Below are 16175 nucleotides of genomic sequence, written 5' to 3' on the forward strand. Positions count from 1 at the left end.
TCACGTCAGTTTTCACACTGGTCTTTAATTGGCTGAACTCTGACAAGAATTCAGACTACTACGACCTGGGTACTGCAGACACTGGCACTACAGTAACCAAGTGTAGCAAGGCTTCCATTGTTCAGAGTAAAAAAAACATTTGCTATTACTCCCTTTCCTCCCCTGCCCCCTCCTCCCCCCCAGGTGGCACTTCTTGACTCACTTGGCAGAGATCAATGAACCCATGGAAGGATTCAGGAGCCTTCCTGGGCTGCAGAGATCTCTGTGATGGAAAGAGCAACTTCACCTGAACACCAGAGTGAATCAGTTCGTGATAGGCTCTCTTTGCAAACAGTAGGGATGCTAGCCAAGGACCAGGGATCCAGCAGAGAATATTAATTTAGGTCTTTCAAGAAAATACACAAATAGATAGGCTATTAACATTTACTTTTATTTATAGAAAATTGTAGAACTTATTAAATACAAACCATAGAGAAAAGCAACCAAAGAGGAGGCTTCATTATGATGTCAAAAGGAAGACAGAGAACCAAGCTCACTGGGCTTACAGTTCCTAACTGACTGAAGTATTTACTCTAATCTTTCACTGACTTAGTTATATACAGTGACCATTATAAACAATCAATGCTATTTTTTTAAAAAGATAGAATTTGCCATAATATTTTTCCAATCACTCAAAAAAAAAAAAATCGAAGTAACAACTGTTTCCAGGTTAAAATCAGGGTAATAAATACTGATGAAGTTATCTGTAGAATCATGCTAAAATGTTTGCTTGCAGTCACAAAAAAAAATTAAGTTTACAAAATAGTAAGTTATCAGTGTAAATCAGGATGCTCAATAAGTTTCATGCATTTGATAGTGGAAGGCAAAATAAAGCAGAGGCTTAGAAATACAGAAAGGCAATACTGAAAGTATGTGGAAAAACTGAACACAGTCTATACTGCTACAGTCAAACACCTGAATGTTGACTGTCCTCTGGTGGATAATCATATATCCACACAGTCAAGTAGCCCTTTACTGTCACTGGAAGGCTGGTAAGAGAAGAGACTGTGCCATGTTTCTGGACAATGTCTGTTTCGCTCCTTTCTTAAAGGAATGGAGCAAGGTTTAGCTGTGATTGCCATCCCTTCTGTGCCTTGATAACTTACTAATGCAGGAGATCCTACAGTCCCACTCCCCACAGGGACAGGACAGCCCAGGCTTCCCTATGCTCCTGTTGCCCTCTCACCCACTTAATTCTTTTCTACTCTCTTGAAGGAGAAGATGGTGCAATTGTGGCCTGGGTTTAGGAGGGTGATACACAACCATTGAAGATCAGGGAGATGAGGATCTACTCTATCCCAGCCAGATACCTTCCTCTGGTCCATTAAAGAGGAAGAAGAGTCGGTGTGTGCTGGAAACATAACACTCCAATTCCCATCTATGGATCTTCTTACTTTACTCTTGAGTCTTCTTTCCAGTTGCAGCTTCACAAGTGTGTGGGCTTTATGGCTATTGAGACATGTCAACTATGCAGGCATCGAATGATGTTGTTTCAGAGGTTGACACTTTGGCAGTCAACCAGCCAATTAAAACAAAAAAGCAAAGAACAAGCCTGAACACAAAACATTAACAGATGTCTCCAATTGTTCTCAGTATAAAGTCATTTTAAATTTATCAGCACCTACAGTGTTGCTGTGGAAAAAGAGAAGTGCAACAATACATTCTGGAACATGTGTCAAATGCAGTTAACATTGGTATATACTCTGTGTGCGTGTGTATGTTGTGTACACACACACACACACCCCTGCTGTAAATTCTTGGAATACTTTTGACATCTGTCTTTTTTTGGTGCAAGTGCCAAAAATGCCATACATATCTTATTGTGATTACACAGATTTGAACAAGGAGATAATCATTCTTAATCTTGTGTGTAAGACTCTTTTACAAAGTCTCCAGTCTACAAAAACTAGTGACCGTGAATGGAAGCTTCCATCGGTCTAATGCATAGAAGTAGTATTGTCTTGGGCAATCACTAAACCGGTCTCCTATTGAAATTCATACAGTCACCTGTTTGCCCTGCTAGCCAAGTGTTATCTATTAATGACGGTGGTCTGCAAAGATTAAGTAACACGCCCACACGGGATTCAGCAAGCTATGAGGTTGGAAACAAAAGGCAAGACTTTTTCAAGTCCTACAATATCCCAACACTTACCACCAACACAGTCACAATTTGTTCTGACCATATGTAATATACTAGCACTGTGTGGTGCGATGAGGCCCACAACATAGAATTCTGGTGCAGAATGGAGATGGAATACAGTAGTAATGTAAATCCTAATTTATGCGTTAATGGATTTTTAATATCCATACTTTCCATTCCATTAAAATGGATAAGATGTCAAAAATACCCCTACAGTCCATCCCAGAGCTCATTATTGTGTGAAGACATTGGCAGCAAGCATCAAAGGGTACCACGTTAAATGTTTGTAAGTTAGCATATCATAGGACATGAAATAAAAAAAATTCTGGTTAAATACAATGTGCTGAATGTCTCTCTTATTGTGGATGACTGGGACATTCAGCATATGCTGTATATTTATTTAAAATGGCTTGATTCTCTTGAAATGTCCTTGCAGGTTGGGAGAGCATCCTTCTCTGTTCTGGAATCTTTAAGCAATACCTCTGCTTGCTCTGAATCAAAGACTAAAAGTAAGGATATTGTATCCAATTCTCCTCATCATAACACCAGTGTAAATCTGGAACAACTTCATTAACTTGTTTGGAGTTACATTGTTGTAAATCCAGAATAACTCCAACTAAGTCAACTGAGCTATTCCAGATTTACATCAGGATAACCAGAATTTGGCCTCTAGTTTTTTTTTTTACTCTGGTTTAAAATTTTGCTTACATGTGCACTCTGACAAATTTGACCACTGGTTTTAAATTGGCAAAATAGATGGAATTCACACATCTTGAATCTTCCTACTTAATCTTAATTTTTAATTAAAACTAGTGACAACTATGAATAATTTAAATGAAAGCCAGAAACCTCTCAAATAATTTTTTTTATGACACACACACTTTGCATTCATCAAGTGTAAAATCGAGGCAATTTTCAAAGTTGCATTTACAACCTTAGTGACAAGAACAGCATTTTTGAGGTAGCTAAGGTCAAACAGCAACCTGCAGCACAAACAGCAACCCGCAGCAAAAAATACAAAAGTGTTCACACACTTTGGAAGCTCATTCTTTGGAGACAAAGTTATCATGCGCACATGAGTGTGTTTTAGAGAGAGACACATTATAAAGGGGGTGGAGTTTGAGGGCAGTGAGAATCTGACATAAGGGGTGCCTCTCAGCAGAGAAGCTTACAGAGAGTGGTGTTACATAAAACTGTAAAATTGTGTCAAACACACACACACACACACACACACACACACACACACGGTATAGTATTTTCATTAAGTTTTCCACAAGGGTACAGCTCGCATGACTTCCGTAGAGAGTGGAGGGGACACTGGTGACATCTGTTTTTAAACAGGTCAAAGGAAAAAAGAAAGTGAATCCAGCCTGGAGCGATTAGGTCTCTGTTGTGTAGTTGTTGTATGACAGGGAAGGCAGTGAGGAAAAGTTATTATTCCACTGTCTTCCTCCGGCACCTGGTTGCATCATTGCCTGCTCTTTATATTTACTCAGAAGAACTTTGGCTTCTTGCTCATCCTGCAAAGAATTTTCTCCATATTCTTCCTTCAGCCACTGCCTGAACTGGAGAAGTTAAACATATAGTAGATATGCTAATTATTAACACAAACCAGATGCAGAAGTAATACTCCTCTTACACCACGGTATCTTTAATAGTAAATATCAACATCTTTTCAAGAACATTAAAGGAGTCAAAATAATTTCCAAATCACATCATTTAAACCTTTTACATTCTAACCCTGATTGTCTAAAGAAGAGTGCCCCAAATACTGCATTTTATGGCTTTGAAACAGCAAAGCACTTAAACAAGTCAATGGGACCACTCATATGCTTAAAAAGTTACACACATACATAAGTGCTTTGCTGCATTGGGCTCTAAATTTGGAATCAGGTACTCCCACAGCACGTGCTTGTTCACAAATACAATCACACTTTGGGCGGAACAACTGGCAGAGTAATGGCCATTTTTACCAATTTAAATGTCACCTGGCACAAAGGTAAATTATGGAACTATTCACATTCATGGTGTCCTTTTCCAGACTGAAGCATCAACAGAGGAGGTTTTGCAATAAATGAACGAATTAAACTGATAGTATTCACCCAAGAGTTCTGAAGGAACTCAGATATGAAATTGCAGAACTACTAACTGGCCTATGTAATCTATTGCTTAAATCAGCCTCTGTGCCAGATGACTGGAGGATAGCTAATGTAATGCTGATTTTCAAGAAAGGCTCCAGGAGACGATCCTGGCAATTACAGGCCAGTAAGCCTAATTTAATTACCAGACAAATTGCTTGAAACTATAGTAAAGAACAGGATTATCAGACACAAACATGAACACAGTATGTTGGGGAAGAGTTAACATGGTTTTTGAAAAGGGAAATCATGCCTCACCAATCTAAGAATTCTTTGAGGCTGTCAATAAACATGCGGACAAGGATGAACCAGTTAATATAGTGTATTTGGACTTTCAGAAAACCTTTGACAAGATCCAACACCAAAGGCTCTTAAACATAGTAAGCAGTCATGCGATAAGAAAGAAGGTGCTATAATGGATCAGTAACTGGTTAAAAGATAAGAAACAAAGGGTAGGAATAAGCGGTCAGTTTTCGCAGTGGAGAGAGGCAAATAGCAGCATTCCCCAAGAATCTGTACTGGGATCAATGCTGTTCAACATATTCATAAATGATCTGGAAAAAAAAGGGCAAACAGTGAGGTGGCAAAGTTTGCAGATGATACAAAATTACTCAAGATAGTTCCGTCCAAAGCTGACTGCGAAGAGTTACCGAGAGATCTCACTAAACTGGTTGACTGGGCAACAAAATGGCAAATGAAATTCAATGTTGATAAATAAAAAATCATTCACATTGGAAAACAATCACAACTATACCTACAAAATTATGGAGTCTAATCTAGCTGATTCCACTCAAGAAAGAGTTTGGAGTTTGTGTGGATAGTTCTCTGAAAACATCTGCTCAATGTGCAGCAGCAGTCAAAAAAAAACTATGATGAAAAGTTAGAATGTTAGGAACCATAAGGAATGTTTCAACATACCAATGCTGGGGGGTGTAGTATATAGGCTGTTTAATACATACCTGGAAGTGCATTACTGTGCTTTTAAAATGATTTAGCTGGATGCAGGGAGAAGGGAAGGAAAACCTGCCCCCCCCAAAAAAGAAAAAAAGATTCCATTGCTGTCTCAGATACAATGTGTGATACAACTACAGCCTCAGACCCTGATCCTGCAAAGATTTATGCATGTGCTTAGTTTGATGTTGATGGGGCTACTCACGTGTGTCAAGTTAAGTATGAGCATAAGTCTTTGTGGGATTGGGAGCTAAACCAGGTGTTTTAAGCATTCAACATTTTACATAAGGCCAGTTCCTCAGCGGGTACAAGTCAGCATTGCTCCAATGACTTCAATGGAGGTATGTCGATTTACACCAGCTGATGACCTGGCCTATAATCTCTTGCTGTATCAAATAAGCACATTACAAATGTGTGCAAATTCTTTAACCTGCCTCTCCTTCTTCCTGCCTTGACTCGTCTCCCACTTACCTAACCCGGCAGTGAAGCCTCAATGCAGAAGCAATTACAATTGCTCTTACTCTGCTCAGCTGTTTGCGGGGGTTGGGGGCTTCAAAAAATAAGTGGCTCCTGCTCTTTATTCTTGCTTATTCTATATTCTCCACTACTGTCAATCAACTGAGCAAAGCAAGGCTGGTAGGCAGCACCTTCCCTCTCCAAGCCCTGCTATCACTGATTAGCTATGAATGCAAAACTATTTTAGGTCACATGACTCTTCCTTAATCAACTGTGTAATGTTTGGCACGTTTAGGAAGAGTATGAAATATATTAGAGTGGAGGTATCCATTCAGTTAGTAACTATATGGGGATCGATCCTGTAAGGAACTCGGCAATTGCGCTCTGACCCAGCAAAGTACTTAAACACAGACTCACAAGTACGCAAAGAGTCGTAAAGGTATTAATGGGATTGCTCACATTCTTAAAAGTTGAGCACGTGCTTAAGTGTTTTGCTGGATCAGGACCATAGTGCTCAGCCTCTTGCAGGATCAAACACATACAGAATAAGCAAAATATATTTATATTGAGGCCATAGCAAAGATGAGACCTTAACATAAGAATGGCCCTACTGGGTCAGACCAAAGGTCCATCTAGCCCAGTATCCTGTCTTCCAACAGTGGCCAGTGCCAGGTGCCCCAGAGGGAATGAACAGAACAGGTAATCATCAAGTGATCCATCCCCTGTCGCTCATTTCCAGCTTCTGGCAAATAGAGGCTAGGGACACCATTCCTGCCCTAAACGCACATCTAAGGGAAATTTATCAATGATACACAACATGTTATGATCTTCAATGCCTAAAAGATCAAATCTAATGGATCAAATGTCCTGAAACCCCAATATACTTTGTACAGAGCTACCAGGGACAAGTGGTGCTGTAATTAAAAACTCAGGCCCAGATCCTCATTGAAATCAATAGAAGTACACGGATTCACACCTGCAGAGGATCTGGTCCCAAAAGTTGTGATTGAGAGATACAATAGCTTGCTACAACTTATGTCCACAGGTGAGCATTTTTTTTTTTTGTAGCCTAGTGCCGTCCTTTCAGTGAAGAAACTGCTGCATCCTTCCATTGTGACATGAAAAAAAAAAGACGTTACTCTTTTCAAGGTTATTTGCATATACAATGACAATTAGGGTTATTAGCTCAGTCCAATTAGATCTGAAATGACTGTAAACCTTCATATAAGGGAGAAAGGAGACCAGTCTGGAAAGTCCCTTTATATTGTATCTTAAAAAGTCAGTTACTAACCCATTAATATCAGTTCTGAATGACCCAGGAAATATTCAGTTAAATATTTTCAAAAAACAAATATTTACAGTTGAAAACTGCATTCCTGAAATGCCACAGTAATTTCTCAGCTCTCTGCTGCAAGAAATCCTGGAAGAAAAATGAAGCCAACCTCCTCACCTTATTTACTTTCTTTTAAAAGACCGTCTTGAGAAAGTATAGAGGACAGAAATGTGCTGAGCAATGTAAAATGGAGTTCTGGTCAGAAAAGCAATTATGTAAAAACAGTACCTCCTTACTCAACAGACCTGTTCCAGGTGTGTGTTCAGCTGTATTTGTTTAGGTTATTGACAAAAACAGGTTATTACTATTTTTCTAAACTCCCGTTAGCCCTGCAGAACCAACCCAGCTCAAGGAGAAGGAGCTGGATTCCATTCTGGTTCATGCATCATCCTCACAGTTGTTAGTTAAGTTCCGATTATACAAAACGTTTACTACTGGTGATGATGCATAAGCCAGGACAAGAACCCAGCTTGACTTTCAGATCTCAGGTTTTGTTTACAACATTGTTAATTTGAAAAACTATTTTTTCTTGCTTTAACATCTAGGTAGATGTGAAAAAACAATTTTTACATGAGCATCACTTGTACATTTGTATTATTGCCGCATTCTGGGCCATTTATCTTCTAATCTTTAACCTTCTAAAGTTATGATACAGTCCAAAACTTTATACCTTAAGAAACCAAATTGGTCAACAAAAATCACTTACATGGTCAACATCATGTTTTTCAAACTCCTGTAGCTGCCTCTGGAAGCCCATGTTAGGATTGGCACAAGATCTCGATGCTCGTACAATAGACAATGCATCTTCCCAGCCAAAGTCTGTGATTGTCATGATGTAAGCGACTACCAAAGTTACGCTCCTGGAGACTCCAGCAAGACTGCAGCAGAAATGAGACAGAATAAATAGATACAAAATATGAAGTCTTACAATAAATACGCTCATTATCTCATATAGCATCATAAATTTACACAGCACTTTACAGAGTAATATATACTACCTAAATTAAGGAGTTTAAAGTAATGAGCACATTGTGGCAGCTGTTCCTTTTGAGATATCTTTATGTTGTCTATGTACCGGACCTTAAAATGTAGAGGAGTGAATCTTGATTATCACTTCAAAAGTTTTTTCTCTTAATTAATTAGCCTCCCACCTTTTAATGTTCTCTGTATGTGTATATATATCTCCCCACTATATGTTCCATTCTATGCATCCGATGAAGTGGGCTGTAGCCCACGAAAGCTTATGCTCAAATAAATTTGTTAGTCTCTAAAGGTGCCACTAGTACTCCTGTTCTTTTTGCGGATACAGACTAACACGGCTGCTACTCTGAAACCTGCATGCAGTATGGGCACCCCAAGAGAGGAGCTGTACTGAAATTCAGTTCAGATGAGAGTTTTTTTAAACAAAGAACAAATACAAAACCTCCATGAGAAAGCATGAGAACAATTTTGTATTGTTGTTTTTCTTAAACTAGATATTAGTTATCCAGACATAAAAATAAAACACCCCCCCCATACAGAATAGGGTCATGAAATAAGAAGGCAGCCTTTTCCAGCACAAATAGAGCTCTAATTTTAATGAGATTGGGTTTAAATTCATTAAACCTTCAGACTGAGTTGAACAATTAGAGCACAGGACTCAGTTCTCAGTTCTGTTTCTGGGTCTGCCAAGGACATGCCATGAGACTATTTCTCAGTGCCTCAGTTTCACCATCTGTGACACTGGGAGAATGACAGAACCTACCATTGTCAAGTGGTTTGACAGCTCTGAATGAAAAGTGGTGTTATTACTATAGATAAAAAATACATTTGAGTGACAGTTGTAGATTTGCTCTCTTAGCACTTAACACTTTCAAAGAATATAAATGATAAAGCACAATATCAGCGAACTGTCTCAGAACACCCTCATGAAGTAGGTCAATATCCCCATTTTAAATATGAAGAGAGTGAGGTGCAGAGAGTTTAATCGACTTGTTCAAAGCTACACAATGAGCCAATGGCAGAACAGGATTAGAATGCTGGAGTTCCTACCTCCAAGTCCAGTGCTCAAACTACTAGACCTGACTCTAGATATCGGTTCTGAAATGCTGGTTAGACATTGCAGCAATGCACAAGGACCACAAGCAATGACAGTAAGAAAAACCACGATGGGCTTTCCTTTTCTCTGTTCCAACTCTTTGAAGGCAGTTAATGTCTCAGGACTCCCTCTCTAATCAGTAATCTGCTTGAAACAGCTGTGATATTTGAATGCTTCAGTGAAGCTTAAAATATCAGTTTCTGTTGAGAGGAAAATTTCCAGCAGCCCTAAAGCAGCAAAAATAGTTGCAACAGGAACTGATAAAATTATTAGGATTACAGGAACTGTCTGTGAGAGAAGAAAACGGTGACTAGCATTAATCAGAAAAATAGATGATGCAACACTATTGGTAAAATATAACACAGGGAACAGATAGTTCCAAGGTCCGAGTGGGGGACTGGAGTCAGCAGATCTGGATTTCACTCCTGGCTCTGCCACTGACACATCGCGCGCTCCGGCAGCCACTTAACCTCTCTGTGCCTCAATATCCACAGTGGAGCCATGCTTAACGAGCATTTTTAATTTTGATGGGGGATCCTCAGATGTGAGGTGCTATCTAAGTACAAAAGTATTATTATTAAAAAAGAAAGAGAAGGGTGGGCAACGCTAATTTATCACTGACAACAAAATAGAGGGGGGAAATTAAGAATATTCTTAAACAATTGACATACGTACCAGTGAACAAGACAGCCCTCACCTCTAAGCCGGCACTCATGGATAAACTTGATGCTCTCTTTGAAATGTCTTGTCCTGAAAACAGAAGCAAGAGGGAAATACAAAGCACTGGGCTTTAGTAAAATCATGACTAAGAGAAAAAAAGTGAGAAAAATATTTTAAAAGCCACTTAATATGGTTTGCAGAATACAGTACATTAAAAAGCAACCAACAGATACTACGCAGTTGCCTTCATTATTCCTTATTTTAAATATGAATGGAAACTTTAGTATCTCAGGCACCACTCTTATAGTCACCGTTGACAAATACTTTCTGCTGATGACTGACAAATCTCCCTCCCTTCCTCCCAGCATGCAACTATGTTCGTTTGTCTTTCTGACATTTCCTTGTGGAGGCCTGCCATCAACTGAAACTTAGCATGGCCAAAACAGAGCTCCTGATTTTTTCCGTAAAGACCTCCCTTCCCTCCTCTTTCTCTGTCACAGCAGACATCACAACGACCCGAGCTCGTCCAGGCCATGTCTAAATCTTGCCACTTCTTCCTGCACAATATCTCCAAGATCCACCTTTTCTCTCTGATCACACTGCCAAAAGTCTTGTTCAGCCTTTGATCACTTCGCACTTTGACTACTGTAGTCTCTTCTTCTCTGGCTTTGACAACTCCAAACTCCATCCTCCCCCCAACTCAAATCCTTCCAAAATGCTGCTAAGATCATCATTCGTGGCTCATTACTCCACCTATAGCAATTGACTCAAGACTCTCTCCATTGGTTCCCTCTCTTCCACTGCATGAAACACAAACTTCTTCTCCTTACTTTCAAAGCCCTCCACAGTGTAGCCCCACCACCACCAAGAACTTGCACACATCCTATTACAATTTGTTTCCCAGTCTTTCAGGCCTTCAGTCTCAGCCTACTCATTTGGCTCATCCACTCATTAGGTCTCATCTTTTAGACTGGAAGTTCTTTAGTGTAGGTGGTCATTTTTATATGCTTGTACTGCACCTAGCATAATGTGGCCCAACCTCATTGTGGCCATTAGGTGCTACTGCAATATAAATGTTTCATAACAAAAAACAGTTACTTACTGGTGTATCTGATGAAGCGGTATTCACCCACGAAAGCTTATGCTCCAATACGTCTGTTAGTCTATAAGGTGCCACAGGACTCTTTGTTGCTTTTTACAGATCCAGACTAACACAGCTACCCCTCCGATACTTACCTGTACAGTCACTGTTGTTCTTCAAGATGTACATTCCACTGTAGGTGGATGTGCACCCAATACACTCCAGCCAGAGACTTTTACCAGCCATACCAGCAGGCAGCACATGCGCCCTTGCTATCCTCATGCACCAAACCAAGGGTATAAAGGGGTGTGATCGCCATCTCCTTCTCCCTTTCTTTGCACTGCTGGTAAGCTAAACTCAAAGTAGCGGGGAAGGTGGGAGAGTCGCAGAATCTCGCAGCACATCTCAAACAACAACAGTTACTGTACAGATAAGTAATCATTTTTGACTCCGTGGGGCGATTGTGCACACACATTCCACTGTAGCTGATTCACCCGCAGTTTCCTTGCAGCTGGTGGATATCAGATGACTTGAAGAGAGACCGCAACACCAACTGGCTGAAGTTGGTGTCCTCTAATGAACCTTGAGTAACAGTATCTGGAGAAGGTATGTACAGATGACCACATTGCTGCTTTGCAAATGGCTGCTATAGGAACGTTACTTAAGAAGGCTGACAAAATGGAAGGAACCCTCATGGAGTGGGCTCCTTTGCAGAGAGACATTTGCCAGATCATAACAAAGCTCAGTACAATCTGAAATTCAATGTGAAATATGCTCAACTGTAACAGGTTGCCCTTTAACCCTGTCAGCGTAGGCAACAAACAGTCTAGGAGAGGATCTGAAAGACTTTGTGAGGTGCAAGTAAAATGTCAGAGCCCTCCCAATCATCCCATCATTTTCACTGACCGCAGAAGCAAGGACATTGCTGCCAAAGGTCCAAAGAGGGGTCTCACCAAATGGGACAATATTAAAATTCAGGTCCCATGAAGGTACTGGTTCAGACTCTGGAGGGTATATGTGGATAAGAACCCTTAAAAATATGGGTACCGGGGATTGAAAACCTGTCCACTCGTGGGCGTGCTGCAGAAATTGCTGCTCAATGGAGAGCTGAGAGACCAAAGGATTTCAGATGAAGTAACGTAGTCTGGCATAAATATGTCTAATCTCTGTGTTATCAGGAGATAACTGATGCGATTCCGCCCAGACTGAAAACCTTTTCCATTTTGCTTCATACATGGCTCTTGTGGAATCCTTTTTGCTGTTCACCAGAACAGCTTGGACTTCTCAGGAGCAGACTTTCTCCTCATTGATCAACCAGAGATCATCATACTGTTAGGTGAAGATATTGTAGGTTAGGGTGCAGTGACTTGCTTTGGTTTTGAGACAAGAAATTCTCAAGCAGAGATAGAGGTATGGGTGGCCAGATGGAGAGTTGCTGTAGGTCCATGTGCTAGTACTGCCTTGGTCAGGCAAGCGCTAGGAGGTTTAAGGTTCTTTATCTCTTAGTTTCCTTATCATCCTTGGAATCAGAGAGACTGGAGGAAACACGGCACCAGATGTCCCAAACAGGGAAAAAATAAAGACATTAATAATAGAACCTGGGCTGTGACCTGCCCTAGAACAGAACCTCCTGCAGTTATTGTTCAGGTTGGTTACAAAGAGGTCTATTATTGGATAACCCCACTAATGGAAGTTCTGCTGCAGAATGGCCTCTTTATTGACCACTCGTGATGATCTATGAGGTATCTGCTGATGGAATCTGCAATATAGCGTTCCTCACTCCTGAGAGGTGAAAGACATTTAGTGAGATATTGGTCTTTATACAGAAGTTTCACAAGTGGATTGCTTCCTGGCATAGCTGAGACAACCTTTCATCTCCCTGCTTGTTCAGATAAAACACAGCAGTGATGTTGTTGGTAAGATCTTGAACCACCTGATGGTGATGAACACCTTGCATCCCAAAGAACAGCTCAAAGTTCCAGCATATTTTTATGGAATGAAAGTTCCTTAGATGTCCAAAGTGCTTGAGCCTGAAGTTGACTCAGATAGGCCCCTCAATCCCTGGTGGACGCATCTATTACAAAAATCATAGTTGGTTCTGGTGGAAGGAATGGAACCCCTCTGCCTACATTCTGAAGTGTTAACGGGGCTGAAGCTCTTGGGCAGATACACAAAGCAGCATATCCAGCAAATGTTTGCTGGATGATATGCTGAGCGAAGCCAGGTCTACAGACATCTGAGGTAAAGTCTGGCATGCTGAGTTCACTTACGTACACAAGGCCATGTGACCCAACAACTCTAGACATGAATTCACTGTGGTCCTCAGGTTGGAATGGAGGCTCTCGGACAAAGACCATGGACTGGAACTTGTTTGTCGGGAGGTAAGCAATGGGAATTGTGGCATCGAGATCTACCCCTATGAAATTTACTTGCTGCACTGCTTGTAATGTTGATTCCTCTACATTCAGTTTTCAATCTAGACCAAAGAACAGATGTCTGATGACAAGAATGCTTTTTTGATTGTGAGATCCTGACCTTTTCTGACCAGGCCTACTGTCCAGGTAGGGAAATATTTTAACTCCTAAATGGTGCAGGTGAGCTACTGCTACCATCATACACTTGATAAATACCCTTAGGCCAAGGATAGGCTGGTGGGCAGCACAGTGTATGGGCAGTGCATGTTGTTTGAATCAAAGATACTTTATGTGGCCAAGATATATTGCCATGTGAAAATACGCATCCTGCAGGTCAAGGGCAGCATATCCCTCTCTGAGATTGGTAATAGATGTCAAGTTGACTGTCTTTTTGATAAGATGGTTTGGCTTTCTTAAATCCAGAATGGGCCAAAGGCCACCTCTCTTTTTAGGAATCAGAAAGTAGCAGAAATAGAAATCTTTCCCTCTGTGTTGATAAGGAACTTCCTCTCTTGCCCCCAATTCCAACAGAAACTGTACTTCTTGATGTAAAACAACCTCATAAGATGGGTCCCTGAAAAGAGACAAGGAAGGCAGGTTGAGGAAAGGAAAGGACATGAACTGGATAATGTATCCTTCTCTTACTGTGCTGAGCACCTATTTGTCCAACGTAATCTCCGTCCATGCACTATAAAAGAGAGACAGCATTTCCAAAATGGAGGGTCTGGATGTAGTAGATGAAACATGGTCAGCACGCAGTCATCAATTGAGATATCAAAACGACTGCTTCAAAGTGTACAAAAAGTCTGGTGAGAAGGGTCTGTGATGCCAATGGGGGACATCTAAGCGGCTTAGATCTCCTTCTAGAGGCATCCTGAGATCTCTGCTGGTAGTAAGCTCTGTACTGTGTTTTGGGCCTCAAACTGCTTCCTCTTTTAGTTATTGGGGTGTAAACACCCAGCAAACAAAGCGATGGATAAGAATCTTTCAACATGTGCATGGCGTCATCAGTTTTCTGAGAAAACAGTTTAGCACCTTCAAATGGTAGGATCTTCTATCGCATTTTTAATTGTTTAGGAATGCCAGAGACCTGCAACCAAAAAGAGTGTCTCATTGAGATGGCTGTACTCATCAAACATGATGCAGGATCGGATACACCAATAGCTGCTTGGACAGACATTCAAGCAGTGAGATGACCTTGAAGACAATGACCAAAAAGTGATCCCTATATTCTTCAGGCAGTTTGTCCATAAATAAATAAATACATACATAAAATTGAAATTTCTGAGCAGTTTATAAAGGTGCATTTGGACAAAAATGCCAGGTAATTTGATACCCTTATCTGAAGGTTCGTGGTAATACAAGCCTTTTTGCTATATAGGTCCAGTCTCTTACACTCCCTATCCTTCATGGGTAGCCTGAGGGCGAGACTGCCTCAAATGTTCTTTTGTTTCTGTCACCACTAATGAGTCTGGGATGGGGTAAGTGAAGAAATACACAAATTCTTGCTGGGGAACCTGATACCATCTGTCCATTCATTTGGCAGTGGGTGGAATAGAGACCAGTGTCTGCCAAAGGATCTTTGCAAGTTCAAGCAAGGCTTAATTAATGGGATGGGCAACCTTTCCCAGAATGGGAGTTTGTTCAGATGTAGACACCCTCCTAATGGGGTCTTGAAAACCTTTAAAGTCCTCAAGAGGTGGTGATGTTTACTCTGGGGCGATGGACTCCTCTGGGGAAGAGGAAGAAATATGTGGGGAAAATATTCAGGAGTTCCTCTCTCTAGTTCCCTCCTTTTTGGAACCCAGAGAGGAAGAGGAAGGTTGTAGATTAGGAGGAGGCTCTTCTCTGGTTGCTATAGGTACTGGAGAAGTTGACTTTCTCTGGGACTGAGTAGCTGACAGGGGGCATAAATTCTCTTGGACCAATCCAAGAGGTCCCATAAGGCCAAGTAGAGCAGTCACCCCTCTGACATGGTACCCACCACCATAAGCATCTTTATAATATTGTTCCTTGCTCTGGGTATTCCTAGAACTTGATCTGTATGGTGACCTGAAAGACCTTGATGGAGATATGGGTCTATCATGGTCAGAGTCTAAAGAGAGGGAAATACAACTTTCCTCAGTGAATGGTGGAGCGGTCCCATTAGGCATCCATGGAGGTCTTGACACCTGCAACACACATGCTACCCCAATGGTACCAACACTGATGTATCTGATGGTGCTGGTGGAAGCAGATGAGGCAGACAGGTGAGAAGGTGACACTGACGGTGCTGATGGAGTTGACACAGACTGGATCAATGAAGCAGATGGAACTGCCGGTGCCATGGTGATAATTGGTGCTAGTGATGTAGTGGAGGCCATTACGTTTGGAACTGGATGACACAAAAGGGAGAGTCCAGGAGCGGGAGACAAAAGATATTCTGCCACGAAAAAAGCCGGAAGCATCAATGGTACGGTTAGCAGAAATGAGTTATCAGCCACTATCACTGGAGGTGCCGGACGTGATGAGCCAGGGTCAAAGCCCTCTTTAGTAGAAGTGAAGACACTGGTCTCACTGACTCTGTTAGAGCTGGCGCCAATGGTGTCCCTTTGGATGGGTGCTGGTGAGTGAGTGTTGGTGCTTGTGACCAGACCTTGACTCAGCACCAGAGGACTTTTATTGAGCACTTTTTTGTGAGGCAAAAAGTGGTACCTTGGAGGTTTGTCAGCCTCTGAAGACAAAGATGGTTTTGAGTGCTTCAAGGAGGCAGAAGGAGAAGATAATGAGTGAAGCTTCTCACCAGATTTTGGCTTAAAGGCTGAGGCAGCTGGAGGGGCAACCTCATGGACAAAATCTCCATCCTCTTGAGGTCAGTGTTGGGCTCGGACGAGGGCCACATGCCTT

The 16175-nt window shown here is 41.3% G+C and overlaps 1 protein-coding gene across 2 annotated transcripts in view; it reads right to left on the reverse strand.

Moving 5' to 3' along the window:
• Window positions 1-409: 409 nt before the first annotated feature.
• The window catches only part of DUSP22 (dual specificity phosphatase 22), a 62870-nt gene continuing 47104 nt past the window's right edge, over window positions 410-16175 (reverse strand). For both annotated transcript variants that reach the window (XM_034762227.1, XM_034762228.1), the window contains exons 5-7: window positions 9810-9884; window positions 7764-7935; window positions 410-3744 (exon numbers count right to left, since the gene is read on the reverse strand). In XM_034762227.1, the coding sequence (XP_034618118.1) occupies window positions 3559-3744; window positions 7764-7935; window positions 9810-9884 (433 nt within the window). In that variant the 3' untranslated portion in view covers window positions 410-3558. The remainder of the gene's footprint in view (window positions 3745-7763; window positions 7936-9809; window positions 9885-16175) is intronic.

The sequence above is a fragment of the Trachemys scripta genome, chromosome 2, assembly GCF_013100865.1.
Source record: "Trachemys scripta elegans isolate TJP31775 chromosome 2, CAS_Tse_1.0, whole genome shotgun sequence".
Taxonomy (NCBI): Eukaryota; Metazoa; Chordata; order Testudines; family Emydidae; genus Trachemys; species Trachemys scripta.